The sequence below is a fragment of the Physella acuta genome, unplaced genomic scaffold, assembly GCF_028476545.2.
Source record: "Physella acuta isolate Inbredline_101_S28 unplaced genomic scaffold, ASM2847654v3 ptg000189l, whole genome shotgun sequence".
In the NCBI taxonomy this organism is placed as follows: domain Eukaryota; kingdom Metazoa; phylum Mollusca; class Gastropoda; family Physidae; genus Physella; species Physella acuta.
In genome coordinates this window covers 40420-60579 of record NW_026731708.1, presented here as the reverse complement: position 1 = coordinate 60579, position 20160 = coordinate 40420, and the positions used below count along the sequence as shown (strand labels likewise).

The 20160-nt window shown below is 37.1% G+C and overlaps 1 protein-coding gene across 3 annotated transcripts in view; it reads right to left on the bottom strand.

The window, feature by feature from the left end:
• LOC131936836 (golgin subfamily A member 2) overlaps positions 1–20160 on the bottom strand; it is a 30553-nt gene that overhangs the window by 3159 nt on the left and 7234 nt on the right. For all 3 annotated transcript variants that reach the window (XM_059293926.1, XM_059293927.1, XM_059293928.1), the window contains 20 exons: positions 20043–20123; positions 19579–19680; positions 19264–19357; positions 18413–18519; positions 14728–14786; positions 14323–14383; positions 13482–13562; positions 12384–12476; positions 12034–12141; positions 10656–10743; positions 10372–10516; positions 9727–9919; positions 9423–9536; positions 9127–9285; positions 8627–8758; positions 7687–7825; positions 5551–5730; positions 3197–3303; positions 519–687; positions 61–214 (listed from right to left, as the gene is read on the bottom strand). In XM_059293926.1, the coding sequence (XP_059149909.1) occupies positions 61–214; positions 519–687; positions 3197–3303; positions 5551–5730; positions 7687–7825; positions 8627–8758; positions 9127–9285; positions 9423–9536; positions 9727–9919; positions 10372–10516; positions 10656–10743; positions 12034–12141; positions 12384–12476; positions 13482–13562; positions 14323–14383; positions 14728–14786; positions 18413–18519; positions 19264–19357; positions 19579–19680; positions 20043–20123 (2366 nt within the window). The remainder of the gene's footprint in view (positions 1–60; positions 215–518; positions 688–3196; positions 3304–5550; positions 5731–7686; positions 7826–8626; positions 8759–9126; positions 9286–9422; positions 9537–9726; positions 9920–10371; positions 10517–10655; positions 10744–12033; positions 12142–12383; positions 12477–13481; positions 13563–14322; positions 14384–14727; positions 14787–18412; positions 18520–19263; positions 19358–19578; positions 19681–20042; positions 20124–20160) is intronic.

The window sequence follows — 20160 nt, the reverse complement described above, 5'->3', positions numbered from 1 at the left end:
TTTCAATAGCTTGTAAAACCAGACTTCCTTAGAAAATTGTTAAAAAATAAAAAAATTGACCTGTGAGCTGGATGTGAAGTGACTCTAGGAGACGCTGAGGGAGATGACCGTGGGGTGTGTTCTGAGTCTGGGGTGGGTGGTCTCTGTTGGCCGCCCACAATTGGTTCAACTTCACTCTCTGTGTCACTGTCTGAACTTGTGTAATCTGGCCATTCTAAGCAAGGGAGGTAAATCAATGTTATAATCTGGCCATTCTAAGCAAGGGAGGTAAATCAATGTTACAAACTGGCCATTATATGCAAGGGAGTTAAATAAATTTTATAATAAGGCTGTACTAAGGGAGCTAAGTCATCTGAATTCTTAAATGGAGTTTATAAACGTGGTCTTCAAATCAAAATTTGAGATATCATTGGTAGAAAATACCTGGACATGATATAAAGCAGTTGAAACAGGACCCTTTGTCCAGCAAATGTAAGAAAAGTTTAAAAAAAAAAAGCTGACGAGGAAGTCAGTCTAACCGTGATCGTATGAGTTGACAGCTCCATTGCTCATCTTTGTGATGACCTGTTTCTGTGGGGGGGCCTGCTGTGGGGTGGGGCTGAGCCTGCTCTCAGTGTTGTAGCTGTGCAGCATATTCCTCTCCCCCAGCAGCTGCATGACCAGGGCCTGCAGCTCTCCCAACTTGTCCTGGGGGTGGGAGTAAACAGATCCAGTTACCATGGCAACACAGGGCTTGGTGTTGGGTAGGGACAGGCAGGTTAGGATGTGTTGGGTTGATGTTGTGTTAGGATATGTTGGGTTGATGTTGTGTTAGGATGTGTTGGGTTGATGTTGTGTTAGGATATGTTGGGTTGATGTTGTGTTAGGATATGTTGGGTTGATGTTGTGTTAGGATGTGTTGGGTTGATGTTGTGTTAGGATATGTTGGGTTGATGTTGTGCTAGGATGTGTTGGGTTGATGTTGTGTTAGGATGTGTTGATGTTGTGTTAGGATGTGTTGGGTTGATGTTGTGTTAGGATATGTTGATGTTGTGTTAGGATGTGTTGATGTTGTGTTAGGATGTGTTGGGTTGATGTTGTGTTAGGATGTGTTGGGTTGATGTTGTGTTAGGATGTGTTGGGTTGATGTTGTGTTAGGATGTGTTGGGTTGATATTGTGTTAGGATGTGTTGATGTTGTGTTAGGATATGTTGGGTTGATGTTGTGCTAGGATGTGTTGGGTTGATGTTGTGTTAGGATGTGTTGGGTTGATGTTGTGCTAGGATGTGTTGGGTTGATGTTGTGTTAGGATGTGTTGGGTTGATGTTGTGTTAGGATGTGTTGGGTTGATGTGTTAGGATATGTTGGGTTGATGTTGTGTTAGGATGTGTTGGGTTGATGTTGTGTTAGGATATGTTGGGTTGATGTTGTGTTAGGATGTGTTGGGTTGATATTGTGTTAGGATGTGTTGATGTTGTGTTAGGATATGTTGGGTTGATGTTGTGCTAGGATGTGTTGGGTTGATGTTGTGCTAGGATGTGTTGGGTTGATGTGTTAGGATATGTTGGGTTGATGTTGTGTTAGGATGTGTTGGGTTGATGTTGTGTTAGGATATGTTGGGTTGATGTGTTAGGATATGTTGGGTTGATGTTGTGTTAGGATGTGTTGATGTTGTGTTAGGATATGTTGGGTTGATGTTGTGTTAGGATGTGTTGATGTTGTGTTAGGATATGTTGGGTTGATGTTGTGTTAGGATATGTTGGGTTGATGTTGTGTTAGGATGTGTTGGGTTGATGTTGTGTTAGGATATGTTGGGTTGATGTGTTAGGATATGTTGGGTTGATGTTGTGTTAGGATGTGTTGGGTTGATGTTGTGTTAGGATGTGTTGATGTTGTGTTAGGATGTGTTGGGTTGATGTGTTAGGATATGTTGGGTTGATGTTGTGCTAGGATCTGTTGGGTTGATGTTGTGTTAGGATGTGTTGGGTTGATGTTGTGTTAGGATGTGTTGATGTTGTGTTAGGATGTGTTGATGTTGTGTTAGGATGTGTTGGGTTGATGTTGTGTTAGGATGTGTTGGGTTGATGTTGTGTTAGGATGTGTTGGGTTGATGTTGTGTTAGGATGTGTTGGGTTGATGTTGTGTTAGGATGTGTTGGGTTGATGTTGTGTTAGGATGTGTTGATGTTGTGTTAGGATGTGTTGGGTTGATGTTGTGTTAGGATGTGTTGGGTTGATGTTGTGTTAGGATGTGTTGATGTTGTGTTAGGATGTGTTGATGTTGTGTTAGGATGTGTTGATGTTGTGTTAGGATGTGTTGGGTTGATGTTGTGTTAGGATGTGTTGATGTTGTGTTAGGATGTGTTGATGTGTTAGGATGTGTTGGGTTGATGTTGTGTTAGGATGTGTTGGGTTGATGTTGTGTTAGGATGTGTTGGGTTGATGTTGTGTTAGGATGTGTTGGGTTGATGTTGTGTTAGGATGTGTTGGGTTGATATTGTGTTAAGATGTGTTGGGTTGATGTTGTGTTAGGATGTGTTGGGTTGATGTGTTAGGATATGTTGGGTTGATGTTGTGTTAGGATGTGTTGGGTTGATGTGTTAGGATGTGTTGGGTTGATGTTGTGTTAGGATGTGTTGATGTTGTGTTAGGATGTGTTGGGTTGATGTGTTAGGATGTGTTGGGTTGATGTTGTGTTAGGATGTGTTGATGTTGTGTTAGGATGTGTTGGGTTGATGTTGTGTTAGGATGTGTTGGGTTGATGTTGTGCTAGGATATGTTGGGTTGATGTTGTGTTAGGATGTGTTGGGTTGATGTTGTGTTAGCATGTGTTGGGTTGATGTTAGAGTTGGGTTAGGATGTGTTGGGTTGATGTTGTGTTAGGATGTGTTGGGTTGATGTTAGAGTTGTGTTAGGATGTGTTGGGTTGATGTGTTAGGATATGTTGGGTTGATGTTGTGTTAGGATGTGTCGGGTTGATGTGTTAGGATGTGTTGGGTTGATGTTGTGTTAGGATGTGTTGGGTTGATGTTGCGTTAGGATGTGTTGGGTTGATGTTGTGTTAAGTTGTGTTGGGTTGATGTTGTGTTAAGTTGTGTCGGGTTAGAGGTTATTTATAATGTGAATTCAACGGCTGTGAGGTGAGTGTTGACTGTGTGTGATTGTGATGATGTGTGATGGCTAAAAAAAGGGTTAAGAAGATTGAAATAAAAAGTGACCTGTAACTGCTCCCTATCTCTGGCCAGCTGTGAGATGTAATCATTTTTCTGTGACTCTCTCTGCTGGAGTAAGGCCCTTTGGTGGTGGTAGAGGGATATGTACTCTCCTGGCAAGGATAAAATGGTATAGGGATTTGTCAAGGATAAGGCAGTAATGCAAACGGACCTCCAATCATCTTTGTTAATGTGATTTTAATTACTTAAGAGAGTTGTTGAAAACACTACCTATAGTATCTGTCAGATTGTATACACTACCTATAGTATCTGTGAGATTGCGTACACTACCTATAGTATCTGTCAGATTGCGTACACTACCTATAGTATCTGTGAGATTGCGTACACTACCTATAGTATCTGTCAGATTGCGTACACTACCTATAGTATCTGTCAGATTGCGTACACTACCTATAGTATCTGTCAGATTGCGTACACTACCTATAGTATCTGTCAGATTGCGTACACTACCTATAGTATCTGTCAGATTGCGTACACTACCTATAGTATCTGTCAGATTGCGTACACTACCTATAGTATCTGTGAGATTGCGTACACTACCTATAGTATCTGTGAGATTGCGTACACTACCTATAGTATCTGTCAGATTGCGTACACTACCTATAGTATCTGTCAGATTGCGTACACTACCTATAGTATCTGTCAGATTGCGTACACTACCTATAGTATCTGTGAGATTGCGTACACTACCTATAGTATCTGTGAGATTGCGTACACTACCTATAGTATCTGTCAGATTGCGTACACTACCTATAGTATCTGTCAGATTGCGTACACTACCTATAGTATCTGTCAGATTGCGTACACTACCTATAGTATCTGTGAGATTGCGTACACTACCTATAGTATCTGTGAGATTGCGTACACTACCTATAGTATCTGTGAGATTGCGTACACTACCTATAGTATCTGTGAGATTGCGTACACTACCTATAGTATCTGTGAGATTGCGTACACTACCTATAGTATCTGTCAGATTGCGTACACTACCTAGAGTATCTGTGAGATTGCGTACACTACCTATAGTATCTGTGAGATTGCGTACACTACCTATAGTATCTGTGAGATTGCGTACACTACCTATAGTATCTGTGAGATTGCGTACACTACCTATAGTATCTGTCAGATTGCGTACACTACCTATAGTATCTGTCAGATTGCGTACACTACCTATAGTATCTGTGAGATTGCGTACACTACCTATAGTATCTGTGAGATTGCGTACACTACCTATAGTATCTGTGAGATTGCGTACACTACCTATAGTATCTGTCAGATTGCGTACACTACCTATAGTATCTGTGAGATTGCGTACACTACCTATAGTATCTGTGAGATTGCGTACACTACCTATAGTATCTGTGAGATTGCGTACACTACCTATAGTATCTGTGAGATTGCGTACACTACCTATAGTATCTGTGAGATTGCGTACACTACCTATAGTATCTGTGAGATTGCGTACACTACCTATAGTATCTGTGAAATTGCGTACACTACCTATAGTATCTGTGAGATTGCGTACACTACCTATAGTATCTGTCAGATTGCGTACACTACCTATAGTATCTGTGAGATTGCGTACACTACCTATAGTATCTGTCAGATTGCGTAACTACCTATAGTATCTGTGAGATTGCGTACACTACCTATAGTATCTGTGAGATTGCGTACACTACCTATAGTATCTGTCAGATTGCGTACACTACCTATAGTATCTGTGAGATTGCGTACACTACCTATAGTATCTGTGAGATTGCGTACACTACCTATAGTATCTGTGAGATTGCGTACACTACCTATAGTATCTGTGAGATTGCGTACACTACCTATAGTATCTGTGAGATTGCGTACACTACCTATAGTATCTGTGAGATTGCGTACACTACCTATAGTATCTGTGAGATTGCGTACACTACCTATAGTATCTGTGAGATTGCGTACACTACCTATAGTATCTGTGAGATTGCGTACACTACCTATAGTATCTGTGAAATTGCGTACACTACCTATAGTATCTGTGAGATTGCGTACACTACCTATAGTATCTGTGAGATTGCGTACACTACCTATAGTATCTGTGAGATTGCGTACACTACCTATAGTATCTGTGAGATTGCGTACACTACCTATAGTATCTGTGAGATTGCGTACACTACCTATAGTATCTGTGAGATTGCGTACACTACCTATCTTATCTGTGAGATTGCGTACACTACCTATAGTATCTGTGAGATTGCGTACACTACCTATAGTATCTGTCAGATTGCGTACACTACCTATAGTATCTGTGAGATTGCGTACACTACCTATAGTATCTGTGAGATTGCGTACACTACCTATAGTATCTGTTTCACCCTGGAGCTGTAGGACTAGGTGTTCCAGCTGGTCAGCCTTGTCAGACAGCTCCGCCTTGTCCTTCATCACATGCATGTACTTCTGTTGGATCATCTCCATGGCGCTCTTCAGCTCGTTGTACTCAGCCCTGCTGATCTTATCACTGTCCAAGTTGTCTGACCCTAGGTCACACAAAAAATTTATTTTATCACTGTCCATGTTGTCTGACCCTAGGTCACGCAAGAAATTTATTTTATCACTGTCCATGTTGTCTGACCCTAGGTCACACAAAAAATTTATTTTATCACTGTCCAAGTTGTCTGACCCTAGGTCATGCACAAAATTTTTTTTATCACTGTCCATGTTGTCTGACCCTAGGTCATACACAAAATTTATTTTATCACTGTCCATGTTGTCTGACCCTAGGTCACACACAAAATTTATTTTATCACTGTCCAAGTTGTCTGACCCTAGGTCACACACAAAATTTATTTTATCACTGTCCAAGTTGTCTGACCCTAGGTCACGCAAGAAATTTATTTTATCACTGTCCATGTTGTCTGACCCTAGGTCACACAAGAAATTTATTTTATCACTGTCCATGTTGTCTGACCCTAGGTCACACACAAAATTTATTTTATCACTGTCCAAGTTGTCTGACCCTAGGTCACGCAAGAAATTTATTTTATTACTGTCCATGTTGTCTGACCCTAGGTCATGCACAAAATTTATTTTATCACTGTCCAAGTTGTCTGACCCTAGGTCACACACAAAATTTATTTTATCACTGTCCATGTTGTCTGACCCTAGGTCATGCACAAAATTTTTTTTATCACTGTCCAAGTTGTCTGACCCTAGGTCACGCAAGAAATTTATTTTATTACTGTCCATGTTGTCTGACCCTAGGTCATGCACAAAATTTATTTTATCACTGTCCAAGTTGTCTGACCCTAGGTCACACACAAAATTTATTTTATCACTGTCCATGTTGTCTGACCCTAGGTCATGCACAAAATTTTTTTTATCACTGTCCATGTTGTCTGACCCTAGGTCATACACAAAATTTATTTTATCACTGTCCATGTTGTCTGACCCTAGGTCACACACAAAATTTATTTTATCACTGTCCAAGTTGTCTGACCCTAGGTCACACACAAAATTTATTTTATCACTGTCCAAGTTGTCTGACCCTAGGTCACACAAAAAATTTATTTTATCACTGTCCATGTTGTCTGACCCTAGGTCACACACAAAATTTATTTTATCACTGTCCAAGTTGTCTGACCCTAGGTCACACAAGAAATTTATTTTATCACTGTCCATGTTGTCTGACCCTAGGTCACACACAAAATTTATTTTATCACTGTCCATGTTGTCTGACCCTAGGTCACACAAGAAATTTATTTTATCACTGTCCATGTTGTCTGACCCTAGGTCACACACAAAATTTATTTTATCACTGTCCAAGTTGTCTGACCCTAGGTCACGCAAGAAATTTATTTTATTACTGTCCAAGTTGTCTGACCCTAGGTCATGCACAAAATTTATTTTATCACTGTCCAAGTTGTCTGACCCTAGGTCACACAAGAAATTTATTTTATCACTGTCCAAGTTGTCTGACCCTAGGTCATGCACAAAATTTTTTTTATCACTGTCCATGTTGTCTGACCCTAGGTCATACACAAAATTTATTTTATCACTGTCCATGTTGTCTGACCCTAGGTCACACAAGAAATTTATTTTATCACTGTCCATGTTGTCTGACCCTAGGTCACACACAAAATTTATTTTATCACTGTCCAAGTTGTCTGACCCTAGGTCACGCAAGAAATTTATTTTATTACTGTCCATGTTGTCTGACCCTAGGTCACACAAGAAATTTATTTATCAGTCGCATAAAAAGTTATTTATACTACTAAATAAAGCCTTTGATGACATTCTAAAACCTATCACAGGAGATTAATACAGGACTATTCAAAAAATTGTTACTGTTAAATGTAAAAGTTTTTTTTTTCTAAATATATATTTCTATAGATTCATTGAGAAATTTTCAAATCTTAGGGATGTTTGATCCTGTGCAAAACATGTATGTCTAAATACATCAGACAAAAAAAACCCAAAAAACAAAGGGCACTCACTCTTCCTGATGACCTCCTCATTGAGGTCAGCTATTTTGGTGGCCAGGCTGTCTGAGAGTTGCCGCTGTTCCTTTAAACTTTCATACAGCTGGGTCCTCTCACTTTCTAGCTGTTTTATTGTGTCTTGTAGTGACTGCATCTGTGGGGTATATTATTTATTTGTTTTATTGTGTCTTGTAGTGACTGCATCTGTGGGAAACATTTTCTTTCAGGCTAAATGCTAACGAAAAGTTCAAATTCATTTAAAAATTACAGATTGGAGTAACAAATATCCTGAATATTTTATTATCAGACCAGCATTCAAAAATTGTATTAAGTCCCTAGACCAGTAGTTGGACTAAAAAGACAAAGAAACTGAGAAGTCACTAGACCAGCAGTTGGACTAAAAAGACAAAGAAACTGAGAAGTCACTAGACCAGGACCAAAAATACCAAGAAACTGAGAAGTCACTAGACCAGGACCAAAAAGACCAAGAAACTGAGAAGTCACTAGACCAGGACCAAAAAGACCAAGAAACTGAGAAGTCACTAGACCAGGACCAAAAAGACCAAGAAACTGAGAAGTCACTAGACCAGGACTAAAAAGACCAAGAAACAGAGAAGTCACTAGATCAGCAGTTGGACTAAAAAGACAAAAAAACTGAGAAGTCACTAGACCAGGATTAAAAAGACAAAGAAACTGAGAAGTCACTAGACCAGGACTAAAAAGACAAAGAAACTGAGAAGTCACTAGATCAGCAGTTGGACTAAAAAGACAAAGAAACTGAGAAGTCACTAGACCAGGACTAAAAAGACAAAGAAACTGAGAAGTCACTAGATCAGCAGTTGGACTAAAAAGACAAAAAAACTGAGGTCACTAGACCAGGACTAAAAAGACAAAGAAACTGAGGTCAATAGACCAGCAGTTGGACTAAAAAGACCAAGAAACTGAGGTCACTAACAATTTCATCCCTCTGGCTGATGACCTCTTCACCATTCTCCATCTTGGAATGTGAAACAGGCTTGACCTCTGTGGCCTTGATCAGCATGGTCCTCAGTTCACTGTTCTGTGTTGTTAAAGCTTCCATCATGTCCTGGGGAAGGAATGTACAGAATGGCGTCAAGTGGGTCACACACTTCAAACTTACAATTACATGAAAATACCACTTGAGTTAGTGGGGTCACTTTTTATGTATCTTAGTCCAGACAGGACATTACTTCTGTTTGGGCGGGGTGTTAGGCCTTTGGGCTATGGTTAGAGTACAGGTTAGATAAAAATGTCCTGCAGCCAGTGTATAAACAAGTAGCTAAATTTTAAAAATTAAATGAATTTTTTTGATTTTTTTTAGAATTTTCAACTTAGGTAGCATTCAGTCCTCCCAATTAATAACAAAGTAAAACAATATCAATCAGCAGTGAACTCATTTAACTAATTGGACTGAACTCAACTAATTGGACTGACCTGGGCAGCAGTGAGCTCATTCTGTAGCGTGTCCACCAACTGAGCCTGAGCCTCGTAGTGTCTCAGTCTGTCTGTCATCTGGTTCTGCTGGTATTTTTCTTTCTCCGCTGCCTGAGTAAAGGCAGTCAGCTCCGTCAGTTCTCTCTCCTTCACAGACAGCTGGGGAAGAAACAGTGAATCTATTATCTTCAAATATAAAGTATCTTGAATCATCCTGTGCATACTCTCAAATGTATGAGCTTAAAATATATTCACTATAGAGTAGGAATGAAATAGACAGGAACCATAACTCTAACCTTTTCCTTGAGTTGTGTGAGTTCATCCTCTTGTTGGGCTAGTTTTGATGACAGCTCATTGCTTGAGTGTTGTTCTGTTTGGAGTTTGGTCACAAGCTCCATGTTGTCATTGCTCTACACACGAAGAAAGGAGAGAAATTTGTACATTATTTTTTTAAAGTAAATAAAAATAAATTTACATTTAGTTAAAACAATTAAGGTAAAATACAAATGGCATGTTGGACTGTACATACTTGAAATCACTTCCCTCAGATAAAAATAGAAGTAGCAGTAAAAAAAAAAGTCTAGAGTGTGTATAACCCACCATTTTGACAAAGCCTTGCTGTAACTCTGCCAGCTGTGTCTTGAGCTCCTTGTTCTGGGTCAGCGCCCTGCTCAAGGCCGTCTTGTCACTCTGTATGCTCTCTAGCAGCTGGGCCTTGTCCCCTGCCTGCTCTCCCATCTCTTCCACAGAGCGCTCAAGGGAGGAAATTTTTTCTTCTTTCTCTTCCAGCAGTCTTGTAGAAAGAAAAACAAATTTATTTACTCTTATTAAAAAAACACTTTTTATAATTTTTCTTCCCACTCTTTCAGCAGTCACTTAAGTGTGTTTTATGCATTAATTATTTAGACGACAAGTAACCAATTAACAGGTTGAATGATAATTGAAAAAATTATTAAAATGTAACATGAAGTAAACTGATGTATGAACAGTAAGAGGATATTCTAAGAAAGAATGGTAAGAAATTGACAAAGATAATGAACATTACTATATCAAATTGTGCACAAGTTAACCAAGGAAGACACTGACCTACTAACCTACTTAAAGTTAACAGAGGAAGAAAGTGACCTACTAACCTACTTAAAGTTAACCAAGGAAGAAAGTGACCTACTAACCTACTTAAAGTTAACCAAGGAAGACAACTGGGTCAACTGACCTAAATAAAGTTAACAAAGGGGGACAACTGACCTGCTAAGCTGAATGTTGTCACGGACCTGAGCTTCCAAAGCTTCCGTTGCATCTCTGATGTTGCCCCTGAGTTTCTCCACCTCCTCAATGAGTTCATGAGGCACAGGCTGAGGGTGGGGCCCTTGTGGCAGGCTGCCAATATCCTCTGTTACAAAATTTACTCTGTTAGTGCGTGTCTTTTATCACAGGCAAGCCTAATGTCATTACAAATAACAGCTAGACCACTCATAATACAAAAAAATGTAAGTTGAGAACCAAATTGTAAAAACCATGTGATTGTTTACCCAGTTTTTTCTGTAACTCTAGAACAGACCCCTCCAGGTCATGTTGTCTGTTGAGAAGCTGCTCTCTCTCCTCTGTCAGGACTGTGATCTGGTGGAGGTAACATGTGATTTTATGGGATTTGTTGAACATGTGATTTTATGGGATCTGGTGGAGGCAACATGTGATTTTATGGGATCTGGTGGAGGTAACATGTGATTTTATGTGATCTGGTGGAGGTAACATGTGATTTAATGTGATCTGTTGAACATTTGATTTTATGTGATCTGTTGAACATTTGATTTTATGTGATCTGGTGGAGATAACATGTGATTTTGTGATCTAGTGAAGGTAATATGTGATTATATGTGATCTGGTGGAGATAACATGTGATTTTGTGATCTAGTGAAGGTAATATGTGATTATATGTGATCTGGTGGAGGTAACATGTGATTTTATGTGATCTGTTGGACATTTGATTTTATGTGATCTGGTGGAGATAACATGTGATTTTGTGATCTAGTGTAGGTAATATGTGATTATATGTGATCTGGTGGAGATAACATGTGATTTTGTGATCTAGTGAAGGTAATATGTGATTATATGTGATCTGGTGGAGATAACATGTGATTTTATGTGATCTGTTGGAGGTAACATGTGATTTTATGTGATTTGTTGAACATGTGATTTTATGTGATCTGGTGGAGGTAACGTGATTTTATGCGATCTGGTGGAGGTAATGTGATTTTATATGATCTGGTGGAGGTAACATGTGATTTAATGTGATCTGGTGGAGGTAACATGTGATTTAATGTGATCTGGTGGAGGTAACGTGATTTTATGTGATCTGGTGGAGGTAACATGTGATTTTATGTGATCTGGTGGAGGTAACATGTGATTTTATGTGATCTGGTGGAGGTAACATGTGATTTTATGTGATATGTTGAACATGTGATTTTATGTGATCTGTTGAACATTTGATTTTATGTGATCTGTTGAACATTTGATTTTATGTGATCTGGTGGAGGTAACGTGATTTTATGTGATCTGGTGGAGGTAACATGTGATTTTATGTGATCTGTTGAACATGTGATTTTATGTGATATGTTGAACATGTGATTTTATGTGATCTGTTGAACATGTGATTTTATGTGATCTGTTGAACATGTGATTTTATGTGATCTGTTGAACATGTGATTTTATGTGATCTGTTGAACATGTGATTTTATGTGATCTGTTGAACATGTGATTTTATGTGATCTGTTGAACATGTGATTTTATGTGATCTGGTGGAGGTAACATGTGATTATTATAAACACAAATTTAAACCACGCCAACATTTCATCAAACCCTGTAAATCTTGGTTGTGAAATGACAACCACAGCAAAAGACAACCCCCACCTGTTGTGTCAACTGCTGGGACTGATGTCGCAGTTGGTCTGTATACTGTTGGTACTGTTCTGTCACTTGATCTCTCTCCAGCTGGAGCTTTTGGGTCAGCTCTTCGTGCTGAAGGATTATAAAAAAATTAGTTTTTAGGAACAATCCCTTGTGTTTCAACTATTAAAATTAAGTGTTTGGAAAGATTTCTTTTTACTTTGGGAATTATAAAATATGATAATAATTTTTTCTCATAATTTCAAGAGCCATTTCTAGTGTTGAAAAAACCTCAAAAAATATCTTTTTAAAAAATTTCTATAAGAAAAAAAAATGTAAATAACAAAAGTAGTAACATTCTAGAATACACGAACCTGGCGTAAACGGTCTAGTAGACTGTCTCTCTCCTTCTGGAGGTTGTTTAGTATTTCTATACTTCCCTGAGAGCTCTCATTCTGGCTGGACAGCTGGAAGCAACAGTACAAGACAGTGTTAATGGACAGACACCTCTAGACATACTGTCTTAACATCACTTCTAGCTACAAGGACAGCTGCAACCAACAGTACAAGACAGTGTTAATGGACAAACACCTCTAGACATACTGGTCTTAACATCACTTCTAGCTACAAGGACAGCTGCAACCAACAGTACAAGACAGTGTTAATGGACAGACACCTCTAGACATACTGGTCTTACATCACTTCAGTTACAGAGTAGTCGGCTACCATTACATATTCACATGCTGACCAACAAACAGAACCAAGCAACTGACCAACAAACAGAAGCAACCAACTGACCAACACAGAACCAACCAACTGACCAACAAACAGAACCAACCAACTGACCAACACAGAACCAACCAACTGACCAACAAACAGAACCAACCAACTGACCAACACAGAACCAACCAACTGACCAACAAACAGAACCAACCAACTGACCAACACAGAACCAACCAACTGACCAACAAACAGAACCAACCAACTGACCAACACAGAACCAACCAACTGACCAACAAACAGAACCAACCAACTGACCAACACAGAACCAACCAACTGACCAACAAACAGAACCAACCAACTGACCAACACAGAACCAACCAACTGACCAACAAACAGAACCAACCAACTGACCAACACAGAACCAACCAACTGACCAACAAACAGAACCAACCAACTGACCAACACAGAACCAACCAACTGACCAACAAACAGAACCAAAAAACTGACCAACAAACAGAAGCAACCAACTGACCAACAAACAGAACCAACCAACTGACCAACAAACAGAACCTACCTGCTGACCAACAAACAGAAGCAACCAACTGACCAACAAACAGAACCAACCAACTGACCAACAAACAGAACCTACCTGCTGACCAACAAACAGAAGCAACCAACTGACCAACAAACAGAACCAACCAACTGACCAACAAACAGAACCAACCAACTGACCAACAAACATAGCCTACCTGCTGAGCGTAGAGTTCAGCCATCTCAAGCCTCTTCTGTAAATCTTCTACACTCTGAGTTAAGGAACTGCTCTCTGTGACCTAGATAAAACACGGTGAAGCTATTAACTTAAAAATACATTTAAACATATTCCAATTATGACTCTAGAAGCAGAAGGCAACCTGTTTAAACAAACATTAGCCAGCTGATCCTGAGAAGTTTGAAATAAAAATGTCTGGACTGCAGTTCCCAGGAAAATGAGCAATAGGAAAACAGCACAACGGAACACTGAGCAAACAGAAAAATGTGCTGATAAAAACTAATTATACTAATACACTTTAATTTTGTTAAATTTCATGGAAATATGTTTTATCATGCTACAATGTATATGTAGCCATTCTTTGTTAATGTCTATAAATGATTGTGGTCATTCTTTGTTAATGTCTATAAATGATTGTGGTCATTCTTTGTTAATGTCTATAAATGATTGTGGTCATTCTTTGTTAATGTCTAAAAATGATTGTGGTCATTCTTTGTTAATGTCTATAAATGATTGTGGTCATTCTTTGTTAATGTCTATAAATGATTGTGGTCATTCTTTGTTAATGTCTATAAATGATTGTGGTCATTCTTTGTTAATGTCTATAAATGATTGTGGTCATTCTTTGTTAATGTCTATAAATGATTGTGGTCATTCTTTGTTAATGTCTATAAATGATTGTGGTCATTCTTTGTTAATGTCTATAAATGATTGTGGTCATTCTTTGTTAATGTCTATAAATCCTAGATTTAAGAAAACTAAAATGCCCTTGTGCACAGTTTTCCATTTGCGCATCTTTCAAATCCCTCTTGAATGCCTACCTTTGACTGTAGCTGTTGTTTCAACTCTGAAGATTGTTGCCTGAGTTCTTCATTCTGTTTGCTACAAAAAAAGTGTGTGATACATTGATGAAACAAATTATTTCATTAACTGACTGTTCTATTTACTACCTACAAATGACATTGGCCATTCACAGCTGACAGACAGCTTTAAACAAATGTTGACATGGTAAGCAATCAATCACAAGATTCTGGTAGTCTCAAGGAAGATTGAGATACACAGGAGCACAATACAAACAAAGCTAGAGAGATGATTGGAGACACTAAGAAGAAAACTAAGCAAACAATCACAATATTCTGGCAGTATAGTATAAAGGAAGACTGAGATACACAAGAACACAATACAAAGCTAGAGAGATGATTGGAGAGCCTGACAAGAAAACTTACTTGGACTTGTACAGTTCTATCTTCAACCTGTCCACTTCTTTAGCATTCTCAGCTGCTGTCTACAGAAGAAAGAAAGGGAATATATACTTGAATAAGTCTTTCAACACCTGACAATAGAAAGGGAATATATACATGTATAAGTCTTTCAACACATGACAAAAGGGAATATATACTTGAATAAGTCTTTCAACACCTGACAGTCAACTTTTATTTTGTGCTTGTGTTTAAGGTTTATGTGGATCAGAAGAAAATATTTCAACCATTCAAGTAAACTTATCCCACACCAACACAAATGTTATGTCAAGATGAGATTGTTAGTGAATTGCTTTAAGCTAATCATTCATGTGGTTACTTTTAAACTAGAGTTTTCGGTTAACGCATCATTAAGGTATTGGCACCTAAACTACAACAATTTACATTTTTGTGTTAATTTCAAAACTTGTAATAAAGGTTCACAAACAGAACCTAAACTACAACAGTTTACAATTTTTTTTAAGTTAAAAACTTATAATAAAGCTTCACTCACAGATAATGAACAACATTTTAATATGTCATTAAAGAGACATAAATACACTGTTTAAATACAACTGATATATTGATTTTTCTTGGCAACAAATGATGAAGACATGGTATGAAAACTGAATAAAAGAGCCCACAATATAAAGTATTGATAGAGCAACATATTTGCTTTAGTGTAAATCAATAGTGAACATCCCAGTGTTGGCCCTGACTCAAGTAAAGCCAGCTCTACAACTACCACAACACAACACAACAAGCTGGTGGCTGGTAGAAAAAAAACAGTCTGACACATTTTGTAGATTCTCTCATCTATAATTTATAATGACAATATTATGGTACAACATCCCAGTGTTGGCCCTGACTCAAGTAAAAGCCAGCTCTACAACTACCACAACACAACAAGCTGGTGGCTGGTAGAAAAAAAACAGTCTGATACATTTTGTAGCTTCTCTCAACTATAATTTATAATGACAATATTACGGTACAACCAAGAACTGCTATTTAAATTTTACTTAAAAACATTGCATATGTTAAAAACAGTAGAAATACAATTAGGCTTAACGAGGTCCTCTTTCCAAATTTGTCCAGACACAGAAGATAAATATGTACAGAAGAGCACACACTATTATGTTATCTATTGATTAAGACAGATGGTGAACTTTGGGACAGCTTTAACTGCTGGCCTGAAGTAGATTACACATGTGTAGCATATAGCCTGCAGTAGATTACACATGTGTAGCATATAGCCTGCAGTAGATTACACACCTATAGCATATAGCCTGCAGTAGATTACACATGGGTAGCATATAGCCTGCAGTAGATTACACATGTGTAGCATATAGCCTGCAGTAGATTACACACGTGTAGCATATAGCCTACAGTAGATTACACATGTGTAGCATATAGCCTGCAGTAGATTACACACGTGTAGCATATAGCCTGCAGTAGATTACACATGGGTAGCATATAGCCTTGTAGCAGCTTACACATTCAGCACACAGCTACAGCATACAGCCTTATGAAGTACATTCATGATTTTAGCTATGCAACTAAAATAACATCACTTTAAAGAGTACTCAACTTGGTCACTAAACATTGAATTCAAGCAACACATTTTTTATATTAAACATTGATTTTTTCTCACTGTGATCCAAATAAAAGCAGAGACAAGCTGCCCTAGTAGTAATCACACCATCAACTGACTAGGTTTTTAAAAAACTGTTCACAAGGGAGATTTTTTATCAAGCCAACAAAGATCTATCAAATTAAATTAAACTTAGTCAAGTTAAATTAGTTCTAGGCATACAAATATAATGCTACATATAACTTTGACCAGAAGGAAAAAATGTAAAAGAAAATAAGGTTTAGCTAGTATGAGGTTCACTAAAGGAAAAGTGTGTGATATTCAATGTTTTAAAAAGAAAAAGTTAGTTAAAATCCCAAGTCACCCTTAGTTTATTTTCTTCTATACCAATGAGTACATACAAGAGTAAATGACAGTTTCTGTGTGATTAGTTTGAAAACTTCATGCACAAAGAAGTTAATTAACAGATGCTTTAAACAATTTTTAAATACTTAATTAGATATTGATTATACATTGGAAAATACAAGTGCTGCTAATTATTGACAAAACAGCCAAACAGAAAGACAATTGTAAATTTAAATAAATATTTAAGTGATAAAGTTTAAAGGTTATAATATCATGTTATTAGGTACAATAGTGAAAAAATAAAGTTAAAAATATTTCTTGTATAACTACAACACTCAACAATCTATCTAATGATCTGTAAATCACCATAGCCATACATTGTACAGCAGTATTAGGCCTCAACCAAACAATGAAGTAATGAAGTTACAATACCAAAAGGGTTGGAGCAAATGAAAACATGAAAATCTACAGGATGAAGTAGACTGGAGAGGGTGAAAAGATTAGAGTACAAAAACAACTACAAGACAGCTTACCTCTTGTTGCTATATTGAACGTGTTAAAGTAATTAAAATTAATTAAAACAAGAATTAATTAGTTATATGGTTAATCTTAAAGCAACTTTAGAAATTCTACACAGTGTTAAATATTCAATACAGCACAGAGATAAGTATACTAAAGCCAACTACATGTTTGTTACATCTTGGTCAACAATAAACAATCTTAGAGCTGACATTATGAACACAGTTTTTTTTTATAAAGTTAAGTTATACTAAAGCCACATGTATTTTAAATTTTGGTCTTAGAGCTGACATTAGGAACAGAGTTTTTTTATAAAGTTAAGTTATACTAAAGCCACATGTATTTTAAATTTTGGTCTTAGAGCTGACATTATGAACACAGTTTTTTTTTATAAAGTTAAGTTATACTAAAGCCACATGTATTTTAAATTTTGGTCTTAGAGCTGACATTAGGAACAGAGTTTTTTAAAAGTCAATAAATATCAATATTGGAAATGTAATAAATTATGAACATCAATTTTAACATAATTTTCTGTTATATGAAGTATACAAATTACATTTTGAGGATTATCTAAACATTAACATATAAACCATGGACATTAGATGGTTAAAAAGTTATTTAAATTAGGCTGATATACTGACCAGAAAAATCTTTATGATATACAATGTATAAATCTCAAAATAAAAACACAGTGCTTGGGGGTCATCCATTTAGGACGTCAACACAGGGGGGGGGGGGGGGAAGGAAAGGGGGGGAATTTGTGGGTGCGTGTGGACTGTAACACCGTTTTAAAACAAATATAAAATTTGTATCCTGCATGCAAAAAGTGAAATGAAGATGACATTTCTCCTATTAAATAAAGACCTCTAGATACTACTTTTGATATTTAAGCCAAATATCATCAAAAGTGGATATGTGAGGACAGAGGTGGGGGGGGGGGGGGGTCTAAAATAACTGTGGATGTTATAAATGGATGACCCCTTACTATTTAAATATTTTGAGCAGTTAGAGCATTCTATCTAACTAGATTTTTTTTTAAAAATGGGACCTGACAACTTAAAACAAAATATTTTGAGAAAAAATTTGACTGTAGTTATCAAAAAGCTGCATTTGGCATACATTTCTTTTGCATGCCAAACCCCACAAGTATTAATTTACAATGATATAAACATAATATGGTGCTTTTATATATATTTTCAGCAGACAGAAAGAACTGACCTTTTCTAACTGGTGGCTGGACTGGGAGGATGTGGATAAATTTCTTTCCAAATCAGACACGCGTTGACGTGATGCCTTTAACCTCCCACTGAGTTCTTCAATTTCTTCTGTAAAACAACAAATAATAGCAGAGCTTAAGGATAAAGGCTGCACTGAACACAACAGATGATAGCAGAGCTTAAGGATAAAGGCTGCACTAAACTCAATAGACAATAGCAGAGCTTAAGGAAATATGCTGCACTAAACTCAACAGATGATAGCAGAGCTAAAGGAGACATAATTCACTAAATGCACAAAACAATATACAAACTAAAAAAACGCACTAAACAATACACAAACTAAGTATACCACCCCTTTTAATTCATTTCCATTCTTGGAAAAGTTGAAACAATCTTTTTTGTTAAAATGTTAAGCAAATGTTAAAAAAGAAATAGACAACACTTCTACTTAAATATGTACAAAATATGATATTTAACCCCCTATGGACCAGAGGTTTTTCTTGTGGTAATGTCTTATGTGCTAGAATGTTTTTACAAACTGCGTTGAGTAAATAATACATTTTATTTTATTTGTAAATCACTAGCTCTTAATTTTCTAAAAATTTAAAAAACCCAATTTTTAATTTTTTTAAAAGAAATAACAGGCAATATAGTACAATAATATAGACATAATATTTATAATAATAATTTTTTTTATTAAATATCAGTAAGGTGTGGCTTTTTTAAAACAGTATTTCTAGGTTTGAAATTATTTTTATTTTTTAAGTCACTAATCTATTTTAAAATTAAAAAAATGTTCTTGTATTTTGATTTTTGTGATACATGTCTCTGTGGATATGGAACTGAACTCACCTATTCTCTGATCAGCTATCCGCTGTACCTGGTTCACCTGAGACTGTAATTCTGTTTTCTCCGCCACTAAAATACCTATGGTCTGTATATGAACCTGGGTGGGTGGATAGGTAAACAGTCTAGTTAAGTAAGGCTTTAGGTATACAACAACAAGCAATCAAGTTTAGACACAATAGCACAGGTGAGTAGTAGAACCTGGGTGGGTGGATAGGTAAACAGTCTAGTTAAGTAAAGCTTTAGGTACACAACAACAAGCAATCAAGTTTACACACAATAGCACAGGTGAGGAGTAGAAAGGTTCTAGTGACACCACACCTGTAGCTGTTCTTTAAGGGAGCCGATGTCTTTTTTGTGTTTCTCATGAAAAGAGTTTCTCTCAGCCTCCAGCTGTTCTAGAAGTGACTTGGAATGTTCACGCTGAAAGACAAAATAATTCAGCACATCAGACCTACAGAAGGAACATTATATGTGCCAAGCAAGTATGTGGTGTAAATACTTTGTGCTATGGACTAGCTAAGCTGGTTAACCAGACTTCACCTATACTGGCCTGCTTGTCGACCCATGGCCTACATAGTCATAATTTAGCCAGTAGGCCTTCAGACTGAGATTTTTTGTGGTTTAAATAAACTTTTTTTTTTAAATGTTTAAGACCCCAGTTGTAAATAATCTAGTTAAAAACAAAACTTATAAAGAGACTGAAATAAAATATTTTGATGGATGTGATATTTCCGTTTAGGTTCCCCTAAACACATCATTAAAACTACTGTTAAAGCACTCACAAGTTGCTGATTCTGTAAACCCAGTTGCTCATTAGCCTGAGCATGTTTTTCCAGCAGCGCTGCTAGATCTCTGTTCCTTTCCTATTAGAGAGTTACAGTTTAAAATCAATGCTTATAC